Source organism: Stomoxys calcitrans, chromosome 5 (assembly GCF_963082655.1).
Source record: "Stomoxys calcitrans chromosome 5, idStoCalc2.1, whole genome shotgun sequence".
NCBI lineage: Eukaryota > Metazoa > Arthropoda > Insecta > Diptera > Muscidae > Stomoxys > Stomoxys calcitrans.
Genome location: NC_081556.1, coordinates 157,876,101 through 157,903,570, shown reverse-complemented (window position 1 = coordinate 157,903,570; position 27,470 = coordinate 157,876,101). Strand labels below are relative to the sequence as shown.

The window sequence follows — 27,470 nt, the reverse complement described above, 5'->3', positions numbered from 1 at the left end:
GAAACCAAGAATAGATCGCAAAAAAATCGGATTTATATACAGATTATACCAATTTTTTAACTTCATTGCAACTATATTTACTGTGGTGAAGACTATGAAAAAATTGTGGTCTCGTAAAGAACTAAATATAAAATTTCTAGTAAAAAATCATCTAAAATGCTAGTAATTAATTTTTAGTTAAAATGAGACAGCGAAATACTTGTCATTACAACAATTTCAGTGATTATTTTTCAGCGTATATAATATATATTAAGACAGACCGTAAATAACAACAACATATAATGATTGTTTGCAAAAGATAATTTTTTTTTTCATTCAAAAAGGAACTGTTTTCTAAGTACAAAAGCAATAGATATGGTTCAAAAGTATTTAGAAATTAAATTGTTTTTAAAGGAAGGAGTGGCTTGTTATGCTGGCAAGATCGACCGTTAATTTGTGACACCTGCTTTGTTTGGACTAATTTTGATCTCTTTTCGATATTTGTTTATGTTTTTGCAATGCGACCAAAAAAAGTGTCCATGATGATTCATACCTGCTCCAGAGGATCATAACTGGTGAATAATCATGGGTTTATAGTTATAAACTGGAAATCAAAGCTTAATCATCTCAATGGAAGCTTCTGCATTAGCCAATATCAAGAAAGTGCACCAAGTTCGGTCGAATGTGAAGGTTTTGCTCACAGTTTTCCATGATTGATGAGGCGTCGTGCATTATGAGTTCTGGGATTTTGGGATTTTGCAGCATGAATTCTGGGATTTTGCAGCATGAATTCTCTGCCCTTATTAGAAGGGGACAAAATAGTTATTCAAGTCAGAAAAAACACTTCTTTGGGAATACAAAGTTTGCGATACTTTACCTCGCATTTCTGTACCTTCTTAATAAATCCAGTTTGATTATAGTTCAGAAGAAAGACAATGCTGCTCATCAACAACCCCTAAATGGAATTTTAGGGGTCAAAGATCGATTCCCACCAGAGCACTATGGGATCTGCGTTGGTTAAAATTTGTCTGAAATGAATTTGAAAGGCTAAAAAAAATCAAAAAAGCATGATTGAACAATCATCTGTGAAGTAAAATAAGAATCAATGAACGATCGAAATTTAAAGTGGATGGTCGTGTTCGTTAGTAAATAGGAAATTAAACTTAAAGATAGCAACTTTATTTTAAAGTGTTGGTTCTTTGGTTCGTTTTCATTGCCAAAATCTTAAATTTTCGTGCATGCTTCATTATGGCCAATAAAGTACAAAGGGGAGCTGCAGAACATAAACTGTGAAAGTACACATACAAGGAATATAGGATTGTTAAAAATATGCTATTGTACCATAGCTCATTTTCTGAGTATGACTAATTAGCTCTAATGAATAATTTGAACCATTTACCTACATTCTGAAATGCCAAGTATTCCAAGTAATAGTAGTCTCGGAATGAGTAGATAGGATTTAAAATGTCTTAAAGTGGCTCAAGTGAGCATCAACGAGATCGATTATTGCGATCTCCAAATCATTGTTTCTAAATCAAAGAGAGCTATTATGGACATAGTGACATGTTTTGATATAACTTGAGGTAAAGATAAGGATTTTGATTTAACGACTTTTATGATTGGTTTGTTTTTGTTTTTATTTTATCGCATCGATATCTATTGCTTTAGTAGAAACAGAATTAAAGAAAGCAGTCATGATTTAAATAATGTTGTGTACCCAGAGTTAATCATTATTAGAATGTTTTACAGGCAAATGGCAAATGGTCTCTTGCATGTTTGTTTTTTTAATGGTTTTGTTCATGATTCTCGAATCGATTCTACTTTCCATCAATCTAAACTTAATACATTTACGTTAGGCCTGGTAGTAAAATTCCGATTTTACTCGTTTTTGATTGTTACACATCCGTTGCCACCATCACGGTAGCTTCTAATTCAATTAGTGTTAGTTTTTCATTTGGTGTTACATTTTTTCTTAAAGTTTCCAAAATTCCAAAACCAATTTCTCCCCAGCAACATTCAGCACTTCATATGGAATCTCTCCTCTAAACATACTCTCATATGCTGTTCCGAAACAAAAAAAAAGAAAAACAAAATTAACAAAAAACAATCAAATTCCGAAACTTGATTCCTGTTCCAATGGACATATCTTAAGTAATGTTTGAATGTAAAGAAACCCTAAAATGTTTACTACACCAACACATACACACGAAAACAATCGATCATTTTTGTACAATGAAATTGGCTACTTCATTTCAAACTAGAAATTTTTGTTTTCAAAAATTTAAAAATTCTAAAAAAAAACGAAAAAGAACATTAAGCTTTTTTACTTTCTTCTACTTCTCTATAATCCACCTTCTTTCTCATTCTCATACTCGTACAAAATTTTCTTAATTTACAAAAAAAAAAACTTTAATGTTATAATTCCGAATTTAATGTTGTTTTTATTAACAAACATATTTTACAGCTTGGCTTGGATAATGAAGAGGTATTAAAAGCCAGTTTCTACTTTATTAAAACCCAACCAGAAAAAATACAAAAAAAAAATATACAACAAAACAACCAACCAACAATTTAAACTTTAATATTCCACAACATACACGATTTTGTTTTATTTTTCAATATTTTCTACTACTTTGCATAAAGAGTTTTGTGAATATATATATATATACGATATTGTTTACTTTTCTTTGGATTTGTCAGTCAGGGCACTAGGTGTGGTAGTTTTGAAATTATCACAGACTATTTGTATTGCAAAAGTATGACAAATTACAAGAAAACAAGAAAAACAAAAACGCCACTAACAAAAAAACTTGTAAGTATCTTCTAGATATTTGGCCGAATTTGTATTGCCTGTAAATACAACAAGAACAACTTCAATTACAAAGTGCACCTATCTATAAAGCAAACGAAAAAGTAAATCATGAGTTTAACAAAACAGAGCACCTCTAAAAGTTTTTCCAAATCCAAAAAGAACGACCTCCCCGCCTTTTTGATTTCCAATGAATACACACGCTTCTTTTCCGCTATTTTCAAAAAATAAATGCTGATATGGACGAAAACGATTTTCGGGCAGAGAAACAAAAAAACGAAAAAGAAAATTCGATACGATTGGATATTTCAAAAATACTGATTACCCACACACTACTACTACTACTACTACATACTTTTGTACATTTTTATTCCCATGAATCTCTGATTTTCCTTTTGGTTTTCCTTCCTTCCTATCTTCATTCCTCGGATCTTTTTTATGTGTGTCTATGAATTTTATTGCGAATGGCTTGATGATATATGCGAGAATTGACCGTGCGTGTCCACACAGAAATGCTAATCGCTTGGAAATACCCGTCTCCTTTCATAAAACTAAGCAGGGATGTAGTTGCTGTCCCAGTGATTTTTGTTGAAAAAGGAAACTTTCTCAATAATTTTACAAATATCCGCGTTGTTCTTGAAGGATGCTAAAATATTGCTCACACTTTGCTTCGAATATGTTCACTCCCCAATAACAATATAAATTCCAAATTAGAAAAATATATCTTTTTGTGACCGGCCCTTAACAGACAAAATTAAAGAAAATTTCCACAAATTTTGCTTAAGCTTTAATTTCCAACATTAAAATGTGTAACTTTTGCTCACTTAGATTAATGCCATTAAAAATTGGAATATTTTTTCATAGAAAATTTTGTATGTTATATTTTATTTGTTTTTTTTTTATTAAAATTCTCCTTTTTTAAGTTTTCTTTAATATTTATTAGTTTTAATACATCTGTGTGTGCATCAACACTTTTTCCTATTTATGGTTCAGTTATAAGTAATGCGTGTTCTTTTATTTATTAACAACAATTTAATCGATAATTTGTTCTTGGCTACTGCTTATGATTGCTTTCCATTGTTCAATCAGTTTGTCTGGGTCCCTTCGAGAGAAATCGGCTGACTTGGACGAAAAGAAGTTGCTGAGCCAATTTCTGACAGAGAACATCCCAACTGTTTATTTGGTTGGAAGGGAGTGAGGAACAACGCAATATGTTGACGCGAGGCCTCTTTCGGTGAAGAGAAAACAGGGGCATGTACTCCCAACTATCTTATAATGTTATATAGCCGTGCCCTTCCATTAACTGTCGGCTATGTCCTCAATGAGCATCGTTGACAGCATTGAAAGCTTTCAGTGCCCTGTGCTTGCAGGCATGTCGTCGTTGAAGATAGCAATCAGAGAACGGCAAGCGGTGGTATTTTTCTGAATTGCGTTGTACTCATAAAAATGCGGTGCTTATATCTAACACCACCGCAATTAATGCGGTTTTATGCTCAGCACACTGACATGAGTGGCGATCGTATGAATACTCTTACATTAATTTTTGTGTTTTGTGTACTACCGTTTTTAACATCGTCTTTGTCCATGGCGGTGTAAGGAGACCGCGGCAACACAACTCGTTGACTCGCGATGTTTCCGTTGTTTTTGCCAAACACTCATTATTCCACCGCTTGAAGAAGAGATTAATGAGAATAAATATTTGCGGTGATAGCTTTAGCTCAGGCGTCGCTCCCTCGCTTCATAACGCTATATACACATCAGCTCTACCGCAAAATATTTGTGTTTTTGTACAAACCATTTGTGCTGATTAGAGTTGACAAGTATTTTTGCGGTGCAACGCAAATGGGATACACCGTTGCAACTATCTGATGGCAACTGAAAACTGGGGAGGATTAGAACCTTAAGTGTCAGGGCTACCGATGTGAAAAAGGAATCGCTCTGTGCCATTTCCTTTTATTCGAATAATTTTCTAGACATGTGAGTGTTAAAGACTAATTGAGGAGCTTAGCCAGGAGCTCAACTAGAGATATATGTAACGGTTTCAACGACAAAATACAGTTTTTGTCCGAACCATCCAGCGACAAACTTTTAAATTTCAGCCCAACTGTTGTTAATTATCTCAAAAGCAAAAGGTAAAAAGGTACCCTATGAATACAAAAGATGAGCTATCAAAGCAAGCGAATGTTTTCAATTTTTATGTCACAAGATGTTGTGGCATCATCTTCTGCATATGCATGTGGCATCATCTTCTGCATATGCATACCCATAAAAGGTATAGTGGTTTACACAATAACTTTGTCTCATTCTATTAATTTTACAAATCCTATTAGAATGATTCAACAGACCAAAAGATGTTGTTGGAACGTCGTTGCTAATCGCTTTTCTACAACACAAATTAGGCAAAAAAATTAGTGAGAAAGGTGAGATCCAGAAGTTTAACCTAGAGATCAATGCGGCATCTATATCTAAATATGATCAGACCTTTGGTAGAAAGAAAGCAAAATGGAGTAAAACCTTTTATGTAATTATGATCTTGACCCCCGAATGGTTAACTATATGGCAGGTACATCTAAATATGGGCGAAATTGGTTAAAAACTATGCCTGCTATGAGTTCAAGACAATAAATTTTGTAATCCCCCTTTGTGAGGTATAGTTCGTTATAGCCCATCTTCGAACCTAATCTACCTATAGACAGGATTGGCATCTATACAAAATTTCATTTCAACATCTTCATTTTACTGCTAGACTTTGGATGTGTTTTAACAAAGTTTGTTATTGGTGCTGGGGTATAGGTATTAAGAAAAATGATACTGCAGTGGTTCTTGCATAATATTGCCAGCTAAATGTACTACATATTTTCCCAATTCGATTGAGCTTCAAGAAATTTTGCAAAATCTTTTCAAGTTTACTTTACCTTTTTCCAAGCATATTTGTACACACAGTTTATTGAAAACTCTTATTTTTTTTATTTCTTAAATATTTTAGATATTTATTATTAGTATAGAAATTAGTTTTAGTTTTTGGTATTTATTCGAAATTCAAAATGTCTTTCATTTACTTTATATCTTATTTGTCAATATATTTTGTAATTTTTTGCAATATTTTTATTCATTTGTTGTACTGTTACTTGTTTTATATTTCAAATAATTTTCTCTTTACAGTTTGTGATATTTTTAGTACGGGTTTCAAATTAAATTCGATGAAATCCCTTTAGACAATGTGTTAAGGGGAGGTATTTCATCAATACAGTGTTGGGATTTACCATTAACCAGGAAACTAATACTATTGGAGTAATCATTTCATTTTGCTATTATTTGTTATTGCTTTCTTTCAATTATATTTAAATTAAAAATATAAATGTCTCAGTGAATATTTTATAAAAAAATACAAGTATATAAATTCGATTCAAGCAATTCAAATGCTTCTTTATGGAACTATGTAGACCAATTTATTGATTTGACTTCATGAGCTCGAATGTCTAATTTTGTCATATGAAATGTCTATGCAATGCGGAGTGGTACATTTTAACACCTCCTCTAGTTTACATGTCAAAGGTCCTTTTAAAGTAGCCTTCATCCAATTTAAGTGTCTGATTTGAAGTGTGCATTCATTTCGAGGGAGATACATAGTGGTAGATGTACAACTACAAAATAATATATGAAGAGTATATTCAATTTGTAACACGTCAATATGAAATTTTTTCGATCTTACGATCTTGCTCTTATAACAACATCAAATTATTAACAAAATATCCTAAAGTCCTAATCTTCAAAAATATGTAAATGACGAAATGAATCGATAGTTGTTCAATAGTATCATGCTAATCAAACTAGTAGGCTTCTATGTGATATAAAATTCTTGTATTAAAGTTGAGGCGCATTCATTACAGCAAAATCCAAATTTGCCCATAAACAATCCGTTAAGGAACAGGGGCAAATTTCTCACATATTAATGAGTGCTGCCCAATTCAAATTTAAGCTCAATGATAAGGGAACTAGATTTTTTAGCCTAGTTATGAACTCGTGGCGCGCTGCAGTATGACACCTCTTCGAGGTTTGATGGTTTCCATTCATGACATAGTACCTCACAAATGTTGCCAGCATTAGGAGAGGTTAACCAACGCTGAGAATTTTTTTTCTCGCGAGGATTCAAACCCAGGCGTTCAGCATCATAGACTAACCTTTGTGTTTCATTGGCAGCTATTCATTAAAGCCCTTCCTTCACCTGTAAACTTGACGTTTTGGGTGGTGAATTCATTATAATGGTGTTTCATGTTGTCATTCCGTTTGCAACATATCTAAATATATATGTATATTCTTGATCGTTGAAAAATTAGACTATTGAGCGATGCTCGTGTCTTTAAAATTTGAGCTGCAATTAGGCATAGATCCTAATTTCACACTTTTGCCACGTTCTTGAATAGGTTAGATCAGACCATATTGGCGTATAGGATGAGCTTAAATTTGATCCGGACAGCACTCATTGATATGGGAGAAGTTTGCCCCTATTCCTTTAAGGAATGTATCAATTGTCGGAACAAGTGTTGGGGGGACCACCTCAACCCCCAAAATACCCCTAAATCGGACATATTTACCGACCATGGCAATATGGGACTCAAATGAAAGGTATTTGCGAGTAAAATACGAGTCTGATATCCAAATGTGGGACCAAGTTTCTGGGGGTCCATCCCTTCCCCAAAACACCCCCAAACAGGATTTATTTACTGACCATGGCAACATGGGGCTTAAATAAAAGGTATTTGATTTGATAACCAGATGTGGGACCAAGTGTTTGGGGGGCCGCCCACCTCCGAGAACATCCCCCAAAGAGGACGAATTTACGACCATAGCAATATGGGGCTCAAATGAAAGGTCTTTGGAAGTAAAGTACGAATCTGATATCAATATTCGGGAAAAATGTCTATGGGGCCACCCCACCCCCATATCACCGCCCAAATAGGAAATATTTGCTGACCATTGCAATATGAGGCTCAAATAAGAGGTATTTTAGAGTAGAACACGAATATGATATATATTTTTAAAGCCAAGTCACTGAGTGACCGCCCCATCCCCTAACAGACCCCAAACCGATCATGTTTGCCGACTATGGAAAAATGGGGCTCAAATGAAAGGTATTTGGGAGTAGACCATGAATCTGATATCAACATTCGGAACCAGCTGTCTAGGGGACGTCCCACCACCATAACAACCCCCCAATTGGACGTATTTGCTCACCAAGATAATTTGGGTCTTCGAGACAGTGGAGCTCGACATTCATAGGGCCCATACCCCAAACCGGAGATATTTGTTGGCTTTTGCAGTAAGGGTTTAAATGAACGATATTTGAGATTAGAAAACGAACTTGATACCCAATTTTGAGGTTAATGGGAATATGGGGTTCAAATAAATGATATATAGATATATGAGAATAGAGCACGTTGCTGATATATTTTCAGGGTTTAGTGTTCGGGGGACCACCCCACTCCCCAAAACACCCCTAAATCGGGCATATTTACCGACCATGTCAATGTGGGGCTTAAATGAAAGGTATTGGCGGGTAAAGCAAGAATTGATACCCACTTTCGGAACCAATTTTCTGGGGTCTACCCCTATTCCAAAATACCCCACAAACAGCAATTTTTTACTGATCATTGTCATTGAGCTTGTGAGTAGAAAACGAATTTGATATCCAAATATAGGACCATGTATTTAGGACATCACCCCTTCCCCTAAACACCCCCATAGGGTAACAATTTTTCGACCATGCCAATATGTGGCTCAAATGAAAGGTAGTTGAGATTAGAAAACGAATTTTATAACCAATTTTGGGACCATGTGTTTTAGGGACGCCTCATCCTGTAAACTCCCCTTAAACAAATGGCAATAAGTTTAAATAAATGGTATTTGGGAGAATAGCACGATGCTCATATTTTTTCAGGGCCAAGTGTCTGGAGGACAACCTCACCTCCGAAAACATCCCTTAATCAGACATCATAAGAATATCGGGCTGAAATAAAGTATTTTATGAATGAAGTACACTTTACATCCAAACTTAAATTCTTAGACCAATAGAGATCATATGGCATTCACATAAAAGCACTTTTATTGTTAAACTGTAAGTCAAGCGATATACAACTTTCGTATCATGGTATTTCACTAAAAGCTCTTTAGTTGTCGAAAATAAATATTCAAAGAAAAATTTTTTCCATATAAAGTATAAGAAGGTGCAGCGTGGCGGGCCCGGTTCAGGTAGTTTATAATAAAAAAATTTTGCATTCTACAGTTAAAATTTTTTTAGTTGACTCCTCTGTTGTCGTGAACTACATGTACTGTTGAAAGGTAGGACTGGACCTAGATAGTCGTTTCCAAGGTAATTTCAGACTCGTACTTTACTGTCAGAGTCCTACATGTTCTATCGGGGCGTTTTTAGGGGCGAGGAGGTACCTGATTATACCTGGCACTTATATATGTATTCTACATCCAAAACACTTTCATTTGATACACATCTTGTCCCAACGTATAAATACGTTTTTTTTCGGTTTTTTTTGGGTGTTGGGAGACCCCCAGATACCTTGGCCCAAATTTTTATATCAGATGTGTACTGTTCTTTTAAATACCTTTCATTTGATACCCATATTGTCTCAATCGGCGTACATCTCAATTTGGAGGTGGCCCCCTGACACTTGCGGACAAATTTTTATATCAAATTTGTGTTCTACTGTTACACACTTTTTATTTGACATCCATATTATCCGAATCGTATAACATGTCAATTTGATGGGTTTTGTGGGTGGGTCGCTCCTCCATGATGTCCGACACCAAAGGTTTATACCAGTTGGTTAAATCTATGCACACATCACCGAGATATGGCGTTTATTTATAATTGTGCGTCAATTTAGGCGTTTTCGGGTCTATACAAAACAAACAATCAAACAGAGCGCAACACTTTCATTTTTTATATAATAGATTGTTTTTATTACAAATAATTCGTTTTTTTATTATTTTTATTAATTTAGATTAAATTTTGCTAGTAAGGTCCACAATCCCATAATGGGCTTACTTACTATTTAAATGGCAATGTGAGCAATATTTTAAATTTCATTTAGTGTTTTATTGTCAAACTGTTGTCTAGAGTGTAAGGTTTTGAATCTGTTGAAGAGCTTCCGAAAATATTGTAGGTATAACTGTTTTGCCAAGAAAAGAAGGTACGTTTTAAAATCCATCCATCCCAGCATGTTTTGCCACTATTATTCCTATAATTCTTTTTCCCCCTTCAATCCCGAATAGATGGTATTTGAAAAAAAATTTTTACAAATATTTATATTAAAAAAAAAATGAGAATGAGTCAGACATACCCACTTTATAGCCACTTCAGATTTTTGAAAAACCAATCTCTAGATCGAATGTCTGGTCCCCCAGAATGTGAATTGTAACATAGTATGTACATATTTGCGTATGTATTATATGTGTGGGATTTTGGGGTATTGAGGTTAATGTTTATTTTATTTTGAAATTTTCTATAATTTATTTTTAGTCCAATGTCATTACGCCATTGCTACATGAAAACAAAAATGCGAGTAAACAATTGAGATTTTTCTAGAATCATGCAAAACATAAAAACTACCGAATAAAGATTTTAAATTTCATCAACACCCGCTGGGGTGCTTGCCGCCTTATGAATTGATTTGAAATATTTTCAGGCTCCCAACGAAAAGTCGATTCAATTTCAAACGAGTATGTAGTTGTGATAACTTGGTAATCGGTTCGTATGATCACCCATTCATCCATAAGCAGAGAAATGTACTATTTAGAATGTTTTGAAAGTTTTGAAAGCTATGGAGGCAAGCTCTGGGCTCTTCCAGCTTTCAAAATCCTTATTGATATGTCATGAAAAGATTTAGTGTCGTTCTGTTCTCTTATTGACACCTTTTTCATTTTGTTACGTTACCTTACGTATCGTTACGTTCGTTCGTTTCGTTTCGTTTGGTGTACTTGTATGTGTTAAAATACTTTTCATTTTAATGGACAGTATACGTGAGTGTGTGTGTGCGTCTGTATGTGTGATATTGGTATTGAGTATACATTTCAAATTCAATTTGTGTTAGTGTCCTTAATTGTTTATAATTTAATTGAATACTTTTTTGTTTTTTTTCTATAATTACTTAATTACTTAACTAGATTCTGTTCTCCAGTGTTTAGATGCTTTTTAAAAATGATTTCTGTTGGATACAATTTTAGTTTGAACACAATTTTATAGACATGGATCAAATTAAGCCTAATTAACAAATTGCAAACTTTAATACAAAAAAAAAAAAAAGAAGAAAATAAGCAACACGCATAAACATTAGGTAATAATTCTTAAACAACTTTTTTTGTTAAAAAAAAAACACAAAACAACTAAAAAAATATAAAACATAGCATTAGAATAACTTAAAACTGAGCATACATATGTGCGAGTAAGTACATACGTATGTATCCTTTAACTTTTATACATACCTAGATAAGTAGTGATTTTGGTTTTGTGACACCTTGCCCAAGAAGGTGAAGAACCTAGAATGCCTAGGAGCTTTGGTTGATAAACAAAAAATTAAAAAAAAAAACAAAAGTATAACAAAGAAAAAAACAGTCCTAGTTTAGTTGATGCTGCATGCCTTGTGTGATTTTTCTAAAAATGTAATCGAATGTCACTTTGTCTTATCTTCTCTATCACCCAGACAACAACTCTAATTGGTCTTTTGAAAACAGCCCGTTTGCTGAGGCTGGTGAGGGTAGCACGGAAAATTGATCGTTATTCGGAATATGGAGCTGCTGTCTTGGTACTGCTTATGGCCACATTTGTTCTCATTGCGCACTGGCTGGCTTGTATATGGTAATGTTTTTTTTGTTACACTTGACGAGACGATACAATCGACTATCGATTATCGATTAATCGTATGATAAATCGAGGAGAGTGAGACATATTATTGTTATTGTTAACTATCTTGTTATTTGTATGAGTTTTGAGTGGCCCATCTTTGTACCACCCAAAATTAATTTGTGTTTATCATTGCAAACTACTTTTGTGTTATATGGATATGATGGCATCTTAGCTTATCAGTTAAAATACCATCTTCTACCATCGCCTTTTGCTTCATATGTACATGTACATACAAATCTATTTGGTTTAGAATCTTTGGTCTAACCATACACTTGAGTCAACTGTTTGTCCGTTACATTTGTCAATGTGCTACAATCAGAGATTTTCAGACATTATCTAAGCTGATATCACACGCTTCACATTTGAAAACTGCAGAGACGACCTAAAGTGATTTTTCATTTGTTGGATTCTTTTGAATAACGTCTTTCTCATACCAAGGGATTCTGTTCGAAAAATCATTTATGGTGAAATCCCAATAAGAAAATTAAAAAATTACAGACTACAATATTTTGGGTGCAATTTTTATTTCGATTTTTTTAAGCCTCAAAGGGTTCCCGCAAGCCTTATAAAGTATTAATTAACCTCAACGGCTAGTTCCCCCAATACTGCATTTCGAGTATATATGTGTGGCTTGACTTTCTCAAGCAGCTGTTTGACCGCTGTGAAATCGGCTGATTTTGACATATGGAAAACGAACGAAGAGCGCTCCTTTTAATACAACTATGACATTGGCTAATAGCACGAATCGGAAAGATTTTCAATTTTTCGTTTCCTGTTGAATGAAGTATATATTCTAAATTATGTTATGATTTAGAATGGTAAAGATGGTAAATTGGTCGGTTTTCCGACCTTTATATATACATATATTACTTAAGCTATCGTACATTTATTTACTAAAGTGTAACAAAAATTTGGCATACACATTAGGATCTCAATCAAAGGTGTTTTCTGTAACAATTTTCGAACTTGATCGAGAATTGCAAATGTTAATATGTACTACACTAAAGGAACTCACTGTCGAATTTGTACTCAATATTAATTTTCCTATATCGTGGAAAAATTATATATAATGTTTTCATTTACGAATAATTGTATACATACACATATGTTTTTTTTTGTTGATTTTCGATTGTAATGAAACGTATATTGCAATTCTTTTTTTTTTTAGCTATCATTCCATTCGATCTGCTGGCCATTCTCGGGGTATCTTTTTCGAAATTCAAGTTCATATTTGTTGCATTGTAAATAACAAAGTTCCGTCGACTTTTGTGTACTCTCCGTATCAAACAAGGCGTTGCAGTTATCACGTTCGGATATTTCACAATATGGTATCCTTGTAACGACATTTATAGGTTGGCTCACGAAAAATTGTCCAACCGTTCGATGGATGACAATACGTTAATGTTGGCCTTACGCTTGCAACAAAATCTTAGACAATTTTGATTAACTATATGGACGCACACAGAACCTGGACTGAAGAAGTATAGTATATATTATTGAACGGCCAAGGGTTTTGTAACGGTACATATTACGGCCAAACGGCTGAATGGATTTTAATGAAATTTGCATTAATAGAAAGATAATTTTCCAATTAATTTTTTTTGTTATTGATTTTTACCTAATCATCCGTTATTTGTGTGAAAGCAATGCCATATTTTGAGACAGGGCTAGCAAATTTGCGCAATTTTTCGCCAATTTATTTTTGGTTTGTGCAGATTAATTTCTTGGATAAGGGCTCCTATATACGCTTTTAGCGAAATTTTGTCATTTCGATTACTTTTTTTAGATAATAGATTTTGAAGCAAAAAAAATGCTGATTTCATTTAGTATTTTATGAAAAAAAAAATGTTATAAAAGTATATTGGTATCTTTTTTCAAGTTTTTGCCTTTTAGGGCGAAGATCATTAAATTTTACAATTTTTGTTTGTTTCTCTTTCGAGACGAGCTCAATGATCGGAGATTGCAAATGGAAAAGGAAAGCCAAAGATAGTAACATACACCAACCATTATGGGACGCATTTCGTCTTTGGTTAAAAGACTTTTCAACCATATTAGGTTTGATGGCTTCAAAGCCATGCGTTGGTATGTTGTATTTGAATCGTATTAATTGCGAAAACGCATCTATGATACAATTACCACATTAATTACGCTCGATAACCCTGGCTATGCATGTGTTTTTGTGTAATGACAGACTTTTTTTCTGTGGCAATTACACTTCTTCCGTAGAACACATGATTTTTTGCATCTTTTTGAAGTTGTATTGATGGCTTTGAACGCTAGACAACGGCTCGCGCTGTTGCTCCGTGTGCCCGTGTATCATTGAGAGCTTTATGGTGTTTCAAAAAAGTAACCGTGAAAAACATGTGTTTTCACTGATGAAAAACGAACATAGTATCAGCAATAGGCCACATCTTCATACCAACCGATATTCAGACTTAACTTCTTCAGTTCACAGTTCTTTTTTAAAGCCTATTTTCAACCCTATATAAACTCTCTGCATACTCCAAATATGAAATAATTTGGACATAGCTGCCATGAAAATCGATTGTTTAGGCTTCTTGAGTTTGAAACGTATTTTTGCCTTCATTTTCGAAAATTTGGTATATAGAGTGGTATTAACCGAACATCGATATATCTACCATTTAGACCTATCTCCTTCTTGATCACATACATGACTCAATTTTATTTGATTTCGCCAACAAAAATTTGGAAGGTTGGGTTGTATTGGACCCCTCTATATCCGTGGTAAATATGGTCGTAGTTGGAGATCACATAAGGTGTATTTATTTCCCGGGTTAAAATATATTTTTTATAGTGGGTTCAAACCCAATTTCAACCAAGCTTAAGACCTTTTTACTTTTTTTTTATTAAAACTATGCGTTTTATTGTTAAAACAAATGTTCCGATTTTTGGCGATGTTTTATATTGAAGTGCAGAAATACCGAAATTTTTCTAGAAAGCGAAATTTAAAAAAATAGGCAGTTATGAACAATTCTAATCGGTCAAAGTAACGGCTTTACTATGCGAAAGAAGGAAATTGTTGGTTGGCAGTTTAAAAAAGTAAGGAAGAGTCCATTATGTGGTGGGCTCATACCTTTTTGTTTATATTTCCATATAGACTCAACAATGACGTTACCGATTTTCTTGAAATGTTCGCACCGAAGAATGGTTCTATGATGACAACCATAGAAATCACATGTCCACTTTGGCGTTGGTAGGCGTAATGCGACGAAAGGTGCGATCATGACAATACCTTCTCATTGAGACATGCAGCCCATGCATGGTCTCAAATAAAAGGGAGCGCCCACCTCTCCTTGTATTAGTAAACGGAACTATAACTCGATTTTAACAATATTGGTCTTAAATTAATGGCATTAGAAGTGAGGACAAGTATCAGTACGGCTCAAAAAAAAAAGGGTTTCAAGATAACATGTAGCCTGATCAAATGAAAAGTAGTTAAGAGTAGAGTAGTAGCACTTCGAAGCGCGAGCGATGAACGATACGATACATGGTTAATATATGGTTAAATTTTGGACCAAACTGACAGTGATACGTATGTGAGCTTTTTAAAACAGTATTGCCAAAAAGATATAAGCTAAAAAATCACCCGTTACAAGAATGTAGAACCAGAAGAACCTATGAAGCCTTGAAAGTATTCAGTCTCTAACATTGCAGTAAAACAGTTTTTAAATTCTAAACAACAGTTAACGCATTTCGTATACATTTATGTACATGCTTACCAAGGGCTTCCCGGTAGCCGAGTTGGTAGCGTGCTTGGATTACGAGTGCAGGGGTCGTGGGTTCGATTCCCGCCAGAAGCCTTGGTCTGTCGCTACTGTGGTATCACAATGTACTTAAAATTGTCTAAGTGAGTCTGCAAAGGACTGCCACTCTTACCTAACCTAACGTTGCCAATTTTAGGTTACATTTTTTGTTTAAAATCATAAATATGATTTAAGTTTCTATTTTGTGTGAGAAAATGACGCATAAAAAATTAAAATGAAAAAAATGTGTAATATACAACTTCTTTAGGTATTTTTTACATTTGTAGGGTACAGCAAACTTTTTATCATCTGAATACAGCAGAAAATGTTTGTGGTTTTTGCAAAAACTACTATCCCATGTCCAGCAGACTTTCTGTTGTTACACCAAAATTTGATGTTGATTTTAGTACTACATTTCTCTGAGTGTCATGTTTTCCAATATTGTGCCCAAACCTTTGAAGCCAAGATGTAACCTTAAAATCTAGAAGTTTAGATAACAATTATAAGGAAATTTTTCTTCTGTGTATTGTAAAAAAGGGCACAGCTGGGAGTGCCTGGGTGGGTTAGTTTTGAAAAACTACCATTATTCTAGCCTTCATTCGGGGTTCAGAGGTCAAATGTAGAATGGGGGTTAGGAGTTTTTGGATTTTGGTTCAAACTTACTGCTGTGATGCCATTGTCAGGGCTTGAGCTACATTTCAAAACAGGTACCGTAACTTAAAGGCATGGTATCGAATAGGTATCAAAAAACCATGAAGCCCAAAAGCATAAGTGCCCAACACGCATACTTTTCTCGATTTCGGTGCAATTTAGGCTGGATTAGGCTGTCCTAGCGTTAAGCTGAGTATTCTGTTCAGTTTTTTGAGCGGAATGTTGTTAAACTACATATAAAAAAACGCCGGCGAAATGTTGACTGAAAATTGGGGGAAAAGTAGTGCTCTGTTAATAGTGAGGAAAATTGCAAAAAACTATTATAGTGGCAACACTTGAAACTATTGCCGGCATCATTTTTGCTTGTTTCAATGGTTCGTATTTCTTTATGTTTTCGAGAAAAAATATATAAAATAGAGAAAACAATAAGTGTATATGAAGTAACGTGTTTTGGTATGGAAATAAAAACATTTGATTGCTGTAAAATTTCGCTCGCGAAATAATTACAAATTTCAGTGGCTATTTCGAAAGCAGAATAGAATACCAACCCTTAGTCATAGATAAAGCCAAAGTTGAGAAATATTGTGATGCATTTTTAAGACAGGATTTAAGCGTAACCCTCTACCGATTTGACTTCTTCAGTCACCAAAAGCCTCATTCATTCGGGAGTATAATCTCTTCAGAGTAGAGAAGTTACGTGCGTTTGTAGTGTAACTTACGTAATACTTCTCTACTCTGAAGTAATTATACCCCCAAATGAATGAGGCTTTTGGTGACTGAAGAAGTCAAATCGGTAAGGGGTTACGTTTAAATCCTGTGCGCTCGCATGGTATATAACTCCACCTTAAGACGTCAGAGCAACGCATGAAAAAACAAATAAATAAAAATCATATGCCTAGAGGACCCAATCTTAAAAATGTGTAGAATTGGTATTGGGTGGCGTATGGAAAATATGTTGATGAACTTAAATTTTTGAAATTGAAACCACATTACCGATCACAGCAAATACCATCTATGGTTCAGCTTCAAATAACACAACTACTATGGTGTCAGCATTTGCAATTAGAGTTAAGTTATTTTAAAAATTTTTGCTCTATTTTCGCTTATAAAATATTTGCTAATACGCTTAAGCATTTTGTTGATTTCTATATAATTAAATTAGCATTTTTCAATGTTTTCTATGATACAGATTCTATGCTTTGGGAATGCTTTAAATAAAACTAAAAAACGCCTTTGAGATGATCTTATAGCTTAAATTATAAGTTTATCGCTTATGCAAATACTTCTCTTAATGAAGATGTTAGGGCAAGCCATTAACGCTTTAAAATACTTAAACTTACTTTTATTGATAATAATAATAATATTTTAATGAATGCTTTATACTATATACACTTTAACTTTAATTTCAACTAAAGAAAAGCAAAGCTATAAACCATCTACTGTGATACTATACGTAACTTAATACTTAAGACACCAACAATGATAGTTAGCTGAGTATTTACATTTAAGAGACCTTCTAAGGTTACAAAATAAACAATTCAGTCTGATGTATGTACATATATTGAGGCAAACCCCTTGATTGAGATCCTTCTGAGTCGGTTGCACTTTTAATTTATATATTTAACAAATATGCTATTCGATTATTTTTCTAATCATCTCTAGTTTGTTAGTGATATGAATTTCTTACATACAAACATATCTATATATTTTTCTATAATTGTGTTGTATTCTACGCATCAACAGTTCAAACATTCGACTTGTATTGCATTATAGTGTATAGATCTCAAAAATATTGTTTTTTTTTTTGTATATACAGTGTGGATTCTCTACTGCGACTTTTCCCGTCGGGATATTATAGAATATGTTATATTAAAATTGTAAATAGTTTATTTTATTTTTTGTCTATGTTTTTTATTATTAATAATTTTAAAAGATCTATTTTGTTTTTCTTTTAATAATTTTTTCATAGTGTCTAAACAACTTTCAATGTGTTATGAGAAAATTTTATTGGGACTTAGTTCAAAGTTATCCACACCAAGTTTTTACACAATTTACTTCAAAGAAAATATGGATTTTGCAATTTATCTCTAGTCCAAAACTAGGTGAATTAAAAATCAATATGGACTTTAGAATTTTGTCTTCAAAATGTGTACAATGTAATTAAAATTTTTGTTCTGAAAGAACACCATGACAGCTTAACATTTCGGTGTTAATAGTTCATGTTAGCTGCTTCTTTTGGTCATTGAAAAATGTCAAAACAATAAACTATTTTTGCTAAAAATCCTATCTCCCGTTAACCTGGTTTAGTAAAAGCGTTGAGGAATCACTGTTGCCACAAGCAAACATATTTCCGATAAAAATGTCCTCAAAAACTGACCAATAGCTTGAGTTATCCAAATTTTTTAGTTGAACAATTAAAAAGTTTGGAATTTATTTTGAGATCGACTTAATCGTTCTAAAGGCCTCTATTTTATTTTATTTCATATTTTTAAAATTAAATATATTATATATTGCATTATGTTATATTTTTTTATGTATTTTGGTTTATAAACTTTATTATAGTTTAAAAATTGGATTTTTATATTCAATCTGTTTTTGTGGATATTTTGGGTTTCTTCAAAAAATTGAGCTTTATATTGGTTCACAAATATTTTAAGGTCTTATTTTCTTTTTATACCCACCAACGTAGGTATACTAAGCTATCTGCTTGCAGTGCAAAAGCATATTTTACCACCAGCATTCCATTAGCAAAAAATGGGGAGAATTTATATCCATGAGAGCTGTCCGATTCAAGTCTCAAGTGACTTTCCCTCCCCGTCGAAAAGTTTTGCCTGGCTGAAGTTAGGGGATGGCCACAGCTGAACATGCTAACATATGCACCACTGTGGCCTCTCTTTTCATAGAACCCCAAAATATCGCTGTTCTTGGTTGTCTTTACACTCTTAGTTGATCTAGGCTAACCCGTTCTGTCCGTATAGATAACCACGCCGCGAATTTCGGCTATTCCTTCAAACATCTATAACCAGCCGGATAAGTTGAGGTGCCGCACAAGATCTACATCTATTTCCTTTGTCTTGGAAATATGCACCACTGTGGCCTCCCTTTTCATAGTACCTCAAAATATCGCTCTTCTTGGTTGTCTTTGCACTCTTAGCTGATCTAGGCTAAACCGTTCTGTCCGTATAGAAAACCACGCCGCGAATTTCGGCTTTTCCTTCAAACATCTATAACCAGCCGGATAAGATGAGGTGTCTCACAAGATCTACACCTATTTCCTTTGTCTTGGCTTGCTTGTGAATGTTGGATGACGTTAAATTCTGTTTTCCTCGCTAAGGGTGGTGGAAGAAGTGATTTCAAACCAGTCCAGTTAGCACTGCTTTTACTCTGTTACTCTTAGCCTATGTCTCAAGAGAAATGTTATCTCCTAAATGTTCCATGGTGTGTTACGCTTTTTATACCCCATGGTGATGTGCATCAAAGTTTTGGCCCGGTCGAACTTTTTACTTTTTTAACCTATTTTATTTCTTAAACTTTATTTTTATTCATTTGATATTGTTTTTTTTTATTATTAATTTAATCTAATTTTTTTATATAATTTTCATTTGTTTGTAAATTTTTTTAATTTATATCGCTTTTTTATATAATTTATTTTTTTATTATTTTATATAATATTTTTTTTTGTTTATGTTATCTATTCTATTAATTTGTTTATTTTATTTTACTTTTCCTTATAATTTGAATTTAATTTTATTTTATTGTATTTTTTAGTTAATTTAAATATTTTGTTTTTATTGATTTTACTGTGTTTTTGGTTTCTGTTTTATTATTTTTATCTTTCTTTATTTTAATGTATTATGTTTTTTAAGTGTAGCTGCCTTTCTTTAAAATAATTTGAATTTAGTTTTTTATTATTATTTTTTTGTTAATTTTTTTGTGTATTTTATTTCATTGTATTTCATATTTTTTTATTTTACTGTATATATTTTAATTCACTTAATATTTTTTTTTAATATTGGAATCATTGAGTTATACCTTTTATTTAATTTTAATTTTCTTTCTCTTTCTTTGATATGATTAAATTTGTTTCACTATTTTATCTATGTTTAGATATTCTATTGAATCTCAACTAAATTAGATTAAGTTTTGTTTTCGGTTTAAACTGCCATTAGACACTTTTTGGTCGAATAAACCCACGGCAATGCTGGCAAATTAATGGGAAGAGAGAAGATACGACAAGTGCATGATTGCATATTATGCGGCAAATACGCCACACCAGCATGCTGTTTATTATCGAAATTGACGATTGTTTACGCAAGCCATATAACCATGTGCAAACATTAGGGGTTTTGTAGATTGTATCGTGTGTGGTGAATTTCTGATTTTACAACATTAATGTGATGAAAATTTAATAATTGGTGTCAGAATTCAGAAAGATAAATTACATCCCGAATTTGAGCCTCTGCATAAACTGGGGCCTAATTGTCGCATGCGTTATCGAGCTAGTTTTTGTTCGAAGATTAATTCCCATCCGTAAATACTAACGGAATTATGGCTTACGAACGTAGTTTGCTATCGAAGAAAAAATATATCTGCCAAGCATATTTTACCATCTCAAAGGTAAATAAACTTGTGTTAGTTTAAAAAAGTTATTACTAGTAACAAAATAAATAAAAACACCTTTTACAATATGTCGTGAATACTGCTTTTTCACATTAAATTTTTTTTGTAAAAGGGGACTAATACACGTGGCTACGTAATCTTCTTCATTTATTGTTCTCTTCGAGCAGGTACAAGGAAAACAACAACAAAAGTAATTGGATAAAGTAAGAAGCCTTTCAAAAATATCCTGCAGCATTTAATTTGGTGATTAAATGACATAATTTTTTGCTATGGTCATGTTAGTAGACAATTTGATTATATGGTTTGCCAATTTCGTCTTGAGCACAAATTTAACTGTTGTCCAAATTAATGGACCATAAATAAAAATATATTATAATTATTGTTTTATTTTTCAAAATAAATACTTCAATGTTCTATTTTTTTTACCTTAATTTTGAAAATATGCGAAAATTAGTTACTTACGATAGTTACAGCGCTGCGGGCTAAAAGTCGAACCTTTCGGTTCGAATAGAATTATTCGATAACAGATGCCATCATCAAAAATTTGGATATCTCGATCGTAATAAAATCGATTACGGTTGCGGAAATTAGGACCCTAGGATTTTTCGATCATCAACTCGTTTTCCATTTGAATTCATAATTTTCTCTGAACGCTGATTCTGAACTTTATTGTTGAAAACATCTTCAATCTCAGTTGTTTTCAAAAGAATAATGAAATTTATTTGAAATGTTGTTGAATTTTGATTGAGAAAAGTTTGAATTTGAAATGTGATTACTTCGTGTTGAAAATTGCCAAATCTATGTATAGTTGGGATACTTTTGTGATCTGTGTCCTTCATAATTTGACACTTGCTGTGATGTTCAAAGATTTTCTTAATTTATTATGTTTTTCAAATATTTTTGACGTTTATTTTTGTGAAAAGCTCTATAATTTGTATTTGATTTATGTTAAGTTTAATATGTACACATATATTTTTTTATTTGATGTGTTGTTTGTTTTATTGTAATGGGCCATAATTTATTTAGAGATACCCTATGTAGAATAATGTGAGAAAATTATTGAAGGGATCTTTGGTAACATATGAATGTGTATTTCTACATATTATAGCGCTTAGATGAAGCTTTGTTCTCATTCATTGCCATGATCAGGCCGCTGTGTGATGTATTGTTGGGGTGCATATTGTTGCCCACTGATTGTCCGAGACTGATTGATTGATTGATTTTGGACATTAAAGGCATTTGCAAAAAAAAGAATGAAAGCGAAACGGTAGTTTATAATTTACATTAGTAGCACTAGCCTGAATAGAATATAATTCCAAGCGCCTCGATTTTCTGCTCTCATTCTCCGATTTCTGACACCTAGTTTCGAGATGTCTCTCTCGACTTGTTCTTTCCATCACAATTCTTGTCTTCCCCTATTGCGATTACCACAGAGTTGACCTTCGAAAGACTTCTTTGCTGGAGTTTCTTCAATCATTCTGACAATATGACCTAGCCAATGCTATCGTTGTATTTTGATTTACTCCATAGCTTTTACAAATGATTTCGAGCTCTTTTTTTACTTTCCATTCAAATAAATTGATTGATAAGAGTTAGTCGAAACGTGACACAATGGACCAATTAAAGTTATAAAGTTAAGGTTATACCAACTACTACTATGTATATACAGTTAAGGATTGAGCGATGTTGTGCATAAATACGTTGATTAATAAACTACTGGAATCACTTTTGACAATAAATACATTCATAAATTAAAATGAAACAAATGAAATACACTTGAAAAAAAACCAGTCAACATTTGTACGAAAAAGCTCTCCCAACTCTAGGAAAGTTCCATTAAAAACTAAGGGGAATTAGGTAGAAAGTGAAGTATAAGAACACTACATTATTTTAGTTTTCATTTCATTTATTAACCAAATATGTAATATAAAGCCAATAAGGCCCATAAAATAATTACAAACAAACATTTCAGTAACCTGAGTATAACAGATAATTAAATTCATTTCTTAACATAATGAGGTACTATATTATATTTACCTAATATTTGGCTCCCCAGCCATTAAAAATAAAGAATATAAAAGAAATCCAAATGGAAGAGAGCGATAAATAGAAAGTGGTCCAACAAAGTGCACAAGAATTAATTAATTAATTATTGACAGCTTGTCAAATAAACAGATAAAAAGGCTTTTTAGTATGAAATTTCCAGCTATATGAAAATTGCCTTCCTAATAATATTTTAAAAGACCAATTCATTATTTTCTTAAAAAATAAAAAATTTTTGAAAGAAATTGGCATAACGACAATTCAAATTTGAAAAAATGCATTAATATATTGAAAGACCCTAGGAAATTAGAAAAAAGTAAGCGTTCTGAGAAGCTCTCAGACTCAAGGTAAAGAGTGATAGCCAGAATGAAAGTGATCATTACGATTGATTTATGATCTATAGAATAATTGTTTGAAAAAGTCGTAAGAGGGACTATAGATCCAAAAATTTTGTTTTTTTTTGTTTGTTTTCCTTAACTCCGAATTGGGAATTGTATTATTTTTCATCGTTTTAGCGGATGCACACTGTATTTCTATTGGGTTTTTTGTTGGATGTCTGTGTTTTCACTAGCCAGGATAGAACTGCTTTGTGGCAGGTCGAATGAACTGCGAATGATGTCGATGATATTGGTGATGATGATGATGATTTGTGTTGATGTGAATGCATTCGTATCGTTTGTCCGTAGTTGATATTTGATGTGTTTTTCTTGTTGTTGTTGATGTTGTTGTTTATACTTAGAGCTATGTGGATTGTGGAGCAATCTAACGAGTGACTGATAATGATGATGAGATGAAGAAATTTGATGAAAATGTTAATGATGATGATGATGATGATGACGATGACAAAGAATATGTGATTTGAGTGAAAATTTGAATATGGAATTTTTGTGTGTTTCCTAGGTATGCCATTGGCAATGCTGAACGCATTATGCTTACAAAGAATATAGGGTGGTTACATACGTTGGGCAATGATATTGATGAACCTTACTTTGAAAACAAAACAGGAGGTCCATCTATCAAGGTAAAGTGAACTACTTCAAACATAAACATACATTCACAACCACATATACAGACATAGACGCAAACACACTTAGAACACTTAGATAGTCAAACACACACAACACAACACAACACAAACTCAATCTCAATCACCACAACTAAACAAAGTAAACTAATGGGGCCATCAATGCCCACCATTCTCTCTCTCTCTATCTCTCTCTGTCTCTCTACTTCTGCCTGCATGTTCTGTTTACAGTCCCGTTATATAACCGCTTTATATTTTACATTCACCTCGTTGACCTCGGTGGGTTTCGGCAATGTGGCTCCCAATACAGATGCAGAAAAAATTTTCACCATTTGTGTGATGTTGGTGGGCTGTAAGTTTACTTTCTGTTTCATGTTTGTGATTGATCCATCATGCAACACAACTGTATTCATGTTCGAATATAATTTCAGCCTTAATGTATGCTAGTATATTCGGTAACGTCTCTGCTATTATACAAAGATTGTATTCGGGTACAGCTCGTTATCATACACAAATGTTAAGAGTTAGAGAGTTTATACGATTCCACCAGGTAAATTTTCGATTTTCTCCGCCGTCGTCTCTGGCAGAACATCAACAACTACAGGTGTGCTTTGTTTTGCTTTTTCTCTCTCTCTCCCCCCCGTTTTCGTTTGAAATTCACACCAACACACAAAAAAGATACCAAATCCCTTGCGTCAGCGCTTAGAAGAGTATTTCCAACATGCCTGGACCTATACGAACGGCATCGATATGAATTCGGTGCTAAAAGGATTTCCCGAATGCCTACAGGCCGATATATGTTTACACTTGAATCGTAAACTCTTGCAAAATTGTCCAGCCTTTACAGGAGCTAGTCCGGGTTGTTTGAGGTCTGGTCAAATGTGCCTTTTTATTCTCTAATCAATTATTTTCTAGAGCTCTGTTTATGTGTGTGTATTTTTGTAGAGCGCTCTCATTGAAATTTAAAACTACCCATGCACCGCCCGGAGATGTCTTGGTACACAAGGGCGATGTGTTGACTTCATTATTTTTTATAGCTAGAGGATCCATAGAAATTCAAAGAGAGAATACAACAATAGTTATATTGGGTAAGTAAACCTGGAATGTGGTGTTTGTAGTTCTAGTTTAGTTCAAATGTTTGCAAGGGCGGTTCTAGAATCTCCTAGATGATGGGCTTTATATCACCTAAGTATGTATGTGGCTCTCTCAGTGTTTAGTGTCATATTTTCATACAACTAGAATAAATAATGCTAAGAATGTGTGTTTAAATTCGATATTTGTCATGGAGTTATAGAGGCTAGTTGGAAAACTTCCGTTTAAAATTCGTTAAAGTAACTGAAAACAATTTTTTTTTGTTTTTCAAAAATTAAACCCATTTTAATATCATTCATGAGTTCATTCCATTAATAAACCGTAAGCAGATTTTCTTATAACAATGAGTGTTCTCCAATTCGGGGTAATATTTCAATGATAAAAGGCCTGCTGTTTATAGCCTAGTACGGACCGCATGCAAGAAAACTTTGCTATCTTAACCCTCGCAAGCCCGGATGGGATCTTCGATTTTCAAACTTCAATTACTCGGCGAAATTTTATCAATTAAAAAAATAACTTTGAGCTTATTGGCTAATTTTTCTATCTCTACAAGAAAATAATATCTCAACGTTAACTTTGATTACCCTTAAATATTGTTTTAAATATTTTTCGATATTATACTTTGCACAGTGGGAGAAAATCGAAAAAAGTAGTAAAAAATATTACAATATATGAAGCCAATCTCGGCCAAAATTTAAACAAATAAAAATTGAAACTCGTATATCCTCAAAACCAGTGGATATTGTGTACGTCAAGCAGACTTTTTTGTAGGGTTTTTTTGCACTATCTAACAAAGAATTTCGAAAATCAGACCAAAAATTAAGGTTTGGCAGTCCGAACCATTTTTCGAAATGCCAAGGTGACCAATTTTAAGGGCCTGCCAAGAGGCGCCCACCACCTAGGGTCTTGAAATTGTGCACACTATCTTGATAACAACTCATTCCAAATTTCAAATAGCTATCTCTACCCGTTCTCACACGGCACATTTTTTACTAGTTTTTTCTCGATGTTCTCCGGTGGTGCGATCCTAATTTTCTAAAAATTATTTTGTGCCCCTCTATTAATAGAAATAACATTTTATTAAAAAAAAGTGAACATAGCGCTACGATTCATAATATAATAAATCCAATAGTATATACAAAGAATTTGAACTTGTGGGATGAATAATGTGTTCCCATATGGCCAGGCACGTCCGTTCCTTTGCCCAATTCATGCAGAAACTGTCTGAGTAAAAAAGTTGGTTGACTTGAGGCAATTTTTCTTCTTAAAAAACCTACTGAAAGGGTTGGAGGAGATGTTGTATTTTCTTATCACTAGTATGAAATTTTGTGATAAATGTATGACAGTTTCCTCCAAAATATATAGTTGACCCTCCCGGGTGGGTTTTGGACCAAGTCGTGCATAAAAATCTTTTGACTTGCGAAGGCTAAGCAGGGTATTCTGTTCACCTTTTCAGTGAAATCCTGTCAAACTCCATATAAAAAAACGTCGGAAAACATTGGTGAAAAAGTAGTACTCTGATTATAGTGTGGCAAAGCAAACAAATATTGCGGCATCATTTTTGTTTGTTTTATTGATTTCAATGGTTCGTTATTCCATTTAATTATTTTATTTAAAAATATTAAACGATGAATACAAAGAAAAAAAACGTCGTTTGGTATGGAAACAAAAACATTTAATTACTGTCAACTTTCTTCCGTGAAACCATCAAAAATGTCGGCGACTATTCCGAAAGCAGAACAGAATGCCAACCCTAACCCGGGTGGTCATAACGTAGAGTTTTCCCTTCCACTTCCACTTGATATTTGCATGAAGGTCTACCCATTCTGCGTAAGCCATTGTCGGTTTCGTATTTAAAAGGCTTTTTATCTTTGAATAGCTCCCCCTTAAAACTACGGATTATGACTGATAGCAAACAATTCTGGTTCTACTTGGTATTTCTTGGAGTTGCTTTTCGTACTTAAAGCCTAGTACTGTCTTCGAGTTTTCGCCCGAACAGTTGTCAAAATGCACTATAAACAAAAAATGTGAAATGACTACAAATTTTTTTCAAATAAGCAGTACCAAGTTTTGTTTACAAAACAATTTCAACGTGTTGCTAGCAACATTGTCAAATTTCGTAGATTTTAAATGTACCTGTCTATTGAATGCAGCGAACAATGACAATCATCTGATTACAAGAATTGTTAGTTTAAATTTTTCAAGAAATGTTGTCTTTTTATTTTTTATTACTTTTTTGTGTAAAGATATTAGGGATATAAAAGACACTACACCCGACCAGAAGTCTATGTGACTCTCTAATCCCTAGGAATTTAAAAAAAAAAACCTCTGCTCCAGTGCTCTTATTTACATTGGACCAATCCATGTATATGAAGGGACCAGAAAAGCCCAAAGCTAAATCTTTAAGAAGGCAAACTCCAAGTCGCCATCTAATAAAGATCAGTCCGGCAATGACAATGCCATGTAGTCGTTCCACGCCATTGGTTTACCTCAGAACAAACGAATGTCCAAAATCCGAAGAGCGCGAGTTCCTGACTCTCTCAGTCAGAAGACTGTACTCAACACAACGCA

General features: G+C 33.4%; 1 protein-coding gene and 1 long non-coding RNA gene across 3 annotated transcripts in view; one reads left to right on the top strand and one right to left on the bottom strand.

The window, feature by feature from the left end:
* LOC106088422 (potassium voltage-gated channel unc-103) overlaps positions 1 to 27,470 on the top strand; it is a 57,247-nt gene that overhangs the window by 15,416 nt on the left and 14,361 nt on the right. Inside the window, exons 5-11 of one of the 2 annotated variants that reach the window (XM_013253939.2) lie at positions 2,444 to 2,464; positions 11,503 to 11,657; positions 23,684 to 23,804; positions 24,039 to 24,159; positions 24,239 to 24,357; positions 24,486 to 24,676; positions 24,753 to 24,895. In XM_013253939.2, coding sequence (XP_013109393.1) covers positions 2,444 to 2,464; positions 11,503 to 11,657; positions 23,684 to 23,804; positions 24,039 to 24,159; positions 24,239 to 24,357; positions 24,486 to 24,676; positions 24,753 to 24,895 — 871 coding nt within the window. The remainder of the gene's footprint in view (positions 1 to 2,443; positions 2,465 to 11,502; positions 11,658 to 23,683; positions 23,805 to 24,038; positions 24,160 to 24,238; positions 24,358 to 24,485; positions 24,677 to 24,752; positions 24,896 to 27,470) is intronic. The other variant, XM_013253940.2, reaches the window with a different exon arrangement.
* Positions 28 to 21,669, bottom strand: LOC106088423 (uncharacterized). The gene is made up of 3 exons (XR_001221443.2): positions 21,203 to 21,669; positions 857 to 1,007; positions 28 to 778 (listed from the first exon to the last, which is right to left on the bottom strand). It is a non-coding gene; the product is annotated as an uncharacterized LOC106088423 (long non-coding RNA).